Here is a 4,993-nt window from a genome sequence, read left to right as displayed (position 1 = left end):
GCTTGTGTAAGAGCCCATGTCAAGTTACAATCTCGTGCCATATGCCCAATGTTATGACACTTGAAACATTCTACATTTTTCATGAATGACATTTCATGATTTCTTCTAAAATTGTTTCTTGGAGGTTGTCGAAGACCACAACATTTATCTCCATGAAATACTCTACAGTCTTTTGCCATATGACCAAAGTTTGAGCAAGCATAACAATAACCAAAAAATGAACTTTGGCACCTGGGAGATGGAGGTTTCCTTGATGTACTTCTGAAGCCTTGCTGCCTTGAGATCCTTTGATGATCACCATTGCCTCTTGCCTTTTTGCCATCAGCTACATTTCTTCTTGGAGCTGGTTTTCTACTTGGAGCAGGATCTCTTCTATTGCAGCCTTCATTTTTCTCCTTGCCTTTGCTGGAACTAGGAGCATCACCATCTCTTTCTGGCTTCTTCACATCTCCTTTGCTTAAAGCATCCTCATCCTTGTTTGAGGATTCACCTACATACCCAAGTCCTGATTTATCAAATGGAGATCTGTGATAGCTGAGCATGTCATCCAGAGCTTGAGAGCTCTTCATGATCTTGTTCATCCCTTCAACCTTTTTCCTGAGGAGGACAATCTCTTCTTCCAACTTTTCACACTCATTATTTTTCTTTGCAAGCTGTCCCTCAGTTTCTTCCTTGCTACGAGTAGCTTCAGCTGCTACTATTTTGAGGGAGATAATATCTGTCTTCATTTTGGAGATTTCTGCTTGACTGCTTTCCATTTTCTTTTCAGCTCCTTGTGTCTGCTTCCTGGCTTCTTGTAGTTCGGACTTAAGGGAGGAGACCTCTACCTTGTACTGTCCAATCTCTTCTACAAGTTTATTCACTTTCTTGTGTCTTTGTTCAAGTTGACTTGTCAAGGCATCTGCCTGCTTCTTTGCACTATTCAGCTGATTTGTCATGGATATGACTTCTTCATGATGTTTCTTCTTGCATTGATCAAGCTCCTTCTTGAGCTTGGCTAGCTCTTCATCCCTTTCTTTTACTTGAAGCTTGATGAGGTCAAGCTTTTCATTCTCAGCTTCTATGATGGGTTCTTCTTGACTCATTGTCATGGTCAGTGCTCCCTTTGCATGAAGGTCATGCAGTCTGTCCCATATATCTTTTGCTGATGTATATTTTCCTAGATTCCTCTTCACAGAATCAGGGAGTCCATCCAAGATTAGTTTTGCTGCTTGTGCATCATACTCCATGGATTCTTCATCCATCTTGCTGTCATCAATCACTGACTCCCAGACTTCAATCCCCTCAGACATTAGGAAAGCCCTCATCATTATTTCCCATACAACAAAGTTTCCATCAAACTTTGGAACCTCAAATACAATGCTTTCAAACAGATTGCCTTCTAGTTTAGTAGAGAAGGGAGACACATTTTTAGCAGGCTTGGATGCTTTCTTCTTTGACCTTGCCATTCTTAACTAGTCTTCAAATACTTGACTGTGTTTTTTTTAATCACTGACTGTTTCTATAACAGTAACACAAGGAAAATCTTTGATAAATACCTTAACCTTTTTGGCTGTGGCTTCACACTGCTGGAGAAGTTTGACTGCTGCTGCAACAAGAGTCTTTCCTTCAGCTTCCTTGACACTTTTAAAGAGCCTGAACCAGCTCTGTCACCATCAAGGAGCCTGGACTAGCTCTGATACCACTGTTGGGTATTTTTTGCAATGGGGAAAATACCAAAACCAAACAAACAGATACCACAGAGCCAATGCTCTGTTTTCTTTGTTCCAGGATCTTTGCACAGGGAAGCTTTAAATCAAATATACTCATAACAGTCCATTACACAGCATAAAAATATTTCTATTGATTAAGATATAAAGCCTCATACAAACATTCATCCTCTTTGCTGAGAGGAATTCACCAAAAACAATATTAAACAAAAACTCTGTTTTCACCCTTAGAAATTACTGAGCTGGGTTTACTGCTGTAAATCCCCTTTTACATTCACTCCCCTTTTACATTCACTGCAGTGAAAAACACTTTACTGCTGTAAAATAAGATTTACATATGCATACAAATGCGCTCCACCATTTTCCTTATGCACTTCTGTGCAAAACCACACATGGTTTTTCTTACACCTCTGTTTCACAAAAATGCCACACAAAACATTACAACCCTGTTCTTGTCTTTTTACACACTGCTGTGTGTTTCACCTTTTACTGCCCCATCATTTTACAATGCTCCACAAAAAGATTCAACCCACGAGCTCTTTTCATTTGGCTCACACTATTCTCTTTCGCTGTTGCGCTCTTACATATCTCCCATGTGTAACTAAAACAATACAGAGCACATTTTCTTTTTACTGCTCCATCGTTCCATTTACAATGGTCAATTCCATAAAAAAAATTACACACGGGCCCCCTGTTCTTTTCTACACACTGCAGTGTGTTTCATTGCAGATTCCATTAACAAAAAAAAACAACGAGCATATATTTCATGGCTCGTAATATAAAAAAATATAACACACAGAACTCTATACTATCGTGGGTTTTTTAATACATATGATCACCTACAAAATAAATGCACGCCGTATATAAAACTTAAAACCATTACCTACACCTATGACAATTTATTAATAACAGGTATGGTCAACCCAAAACTTGACTTTTACTTCACGCAACAAGTTTGATTTGATGTAGGCGGGGAGCAGCTTCATTGATGAACGGCGGAGGACGGTCAGGCTGATCGGACGGCGGTGGTTGATATCGGAAGGCAGTTTAATGCTGAGCTTTACCTCCCGATGGGTCAAAGTTGCCTACGTCAGGCGAGAGCCACGTGCCTGCACCAAAACGCATCGGAGCTCAACAATACGGAAACCACTTTTCATGGATGGCGGTGCGATATGATTCTGGGCAGTTTTGTGGTTTTGCAGGCGGTTTTGGGTGCAGCGTGCTGCAGCGTTGAAATTAGATTTCAACAGCAACGTCTATCAATCACTCGGCGTGGAAGACATATTCCCATTCTCCGCGTCGGGCAGGTGCAGATCATCATCAAGATCTGTATTCCCGTCCTCGTCATCAGGGAACTGAGTTATATGGCCACATGCCACGTCGATTCACTTCTCTCCCACGTCACTCTGATTTTGAACGAATAGAGGAGGAAGGTGATCAATTCATGGTGTCATCAATGGAGGCTCAGGCTCAGGATAAAAGCGACCTCGATGCTCTTTTGTCGTTCAAAAAGTTCATCGTATCAGATCCATTTGGTACCCTCTCCAATTGGACGGCGGAGAATTCCGAGAACATGTGCTCGTCATGGTATGGTGTTCACTGCCGACATCATACCAAGATAGTGGTCGGCATATACCTTTTCGAAAATGAGTTGGAAGGTACCGTTTACCGCAACCTTATAAATTCACTCTTTGATTTATTTTTGTTGCACTCTTTCAATCATTCTTTCTGATAATTTTTCCATTCCATTTGAATCATTCTTTCTGATACTTATTCCACAGGAAGAATTCCAGCCAAGATTGGCCAGCTTAAAGCGTTGCGAGCACTTGACTTGAGACGCAATCAACTCTCAGGTTATATTCCGGTGGAATTGGGCAAGCTGCAAGCGTTGCGAGCACTTGACTTGAGCCTCAATCAACTCTCAGGTTCTATTCAACGACTTGATTTATTTTTGTTGCACTCTCTGAATCATTTTTTCTAGATTGACCATTGCTAGCTCTTGACTTGCTACAATAAACTCTCAAGTTCTATTCCAGTGGAATTGGGCAAGCTGCAAGCGTTGCGAGCACTTGACTTGAGCGGCAATCAACTCTCAGGTTCTATTCAACGACTTGATTTATTTTTGTTGCACTCTCTGAATCATTTTTTCTAGATTGACCATTGCTAGCTCTTGACTTGCTACAATAAACTCTCAGGTTCTATTCCAGTGGAATTGGGCAAGCTGCAAGCGTTGCGAGCACTTGATTTGAGCTACAATCAACTCTCAAGTTCTATTCCAGTGCAATTGGGCACGTTGCAAAAACTAGAGTCCCTAGCTCTATACCACAACAATTTCACCGGCAGTATACCACGTCAGTTGGGAAATTTGACACAGCTGAGACACCTCTCATTTTCTCGTGACAATATGAACATGATGGGTTCTATTCCTTTCGAAATATTCCAGCTTCCCCTCCAATCTCTTTCTCTTGGCCTTAGCTTAACCATACCTAAAGCCATTGTGAACTTGACCTCCTTGACCGAGTTAGAGATATACGGAAATAGTTTCACCAACATACCCCATGAAATCGCCAATTTGAGTAATTTGACGAGGTTATATCTTTGGGACAATAACCTCACCATCATACCCACCCAAATCGCCAATTTGAGTAATTTGATGACCTTAGAGCTCTCGTCAAATAACCTCAGTACTCACGTACTTAAAGTCATTGCTAATTTGACCAAGTTGAACGATTTGATGGTTTCTAAAAACATGTTTACTGATAGTAGTCATGTAGCTATTTCCAATCTTACTAAGTTGATCGAAATAGACTTTTCTTTCAACAAGTTTATGAGCAATATTTCTATAACTTGTAGTGATTTGACTAGATTGACTTATCTAGATATTTCTGGAAATGGATTTACTGATAGCATCCTCATAGAACTTGTCAATTTGTCTCAGCTGACCTACCTAGATCTTTCAGAAAACAATTTCATTGGTAGCATTCCTCTAGCTCTTAGTAGTTTGTCTCGATTGACCTTCCTAAGATTTTCTCGAAACAATCTCATTCATATCCCCGTGACCCTTTCCAATTTGACTCGGCTGACCTTCCTAGATCTTTCTGAAAACAAATTCACTGGTAGCATCCCTATGACCCTTTCCAATTTGACTCGGCTGACCTCCCTAGATCTTTCTGAAAACAAATTCACTGGTAGCATCCCTATGACCCTTTCCAATTTGACTCAGTTAACCTATCTAGATCTTTCTCAAAACAAACTCACCGGTAGCATCCCTGTGACCCTTTCCA

General features: G+C 40.7%; 1 protein-coding gene across 1 annotated transcript; it reads left to right on the top strand.

Annotated features, from left to right (window-relative positions):
- Positions 1-2,989: 2,989 nt before the first annotated feature.
- On the top strand, positions 2,990-3,690 carry LOC149198277 (putative leucine-rich repeat receptor-like protein kinase IMK3). The gene is made up of 2 exons (XM_089408987.1): positions 2,990-3,367; positions 3,491-3,690. The coding sequence occupies exons 1-2, from the start codon at positions 3,082-3,084 to the stop codon at positions 3,688-3,690; spliced, it is 486 nt and encodes a 161-aa protein (XP_089265113.1). The 5' UTR covers positions 2,990-3,081.
- The last annotated feature ends 1,303 nt before the right edge of the window (positions 3,691-4,993 follow it).

This window comes from Pinus tabuliformis, chromosome 2_2, assembly GCF_031772625.1.
Source record: "Pinus tabuliformis cultivar Carrire ecotype Pingquan chromosome 2_2, CPIR1, whole genome shotgun sequence".
Taxonomy (NCBI): domain Eukaryota; kingdom Viridiplantae; phylum Streptophyta; class Pinopsida; order Pinales; family Pinaceae; genus Pinus; species Pinus tabuliformis.
This window is presented reverse-complemented; position numbering and strand designations above follow the sequence as displayed.

Coding starts and splice junctions, on each gene's coding strand:
- LOC149198277 (XM_089408987.1), top strand. CDS start 3,082: ATGCCACGTCGATTCACTTCTCTCCCACGTCACTCTGATTTTGAACGA. Junction 3,368..3,490: donor TTTCGAAAATGAGTTGGAAG/GTACCGTTTACC, acceptor CTTATTCCACAG/GAAGAATTCCAGCCAAGATT.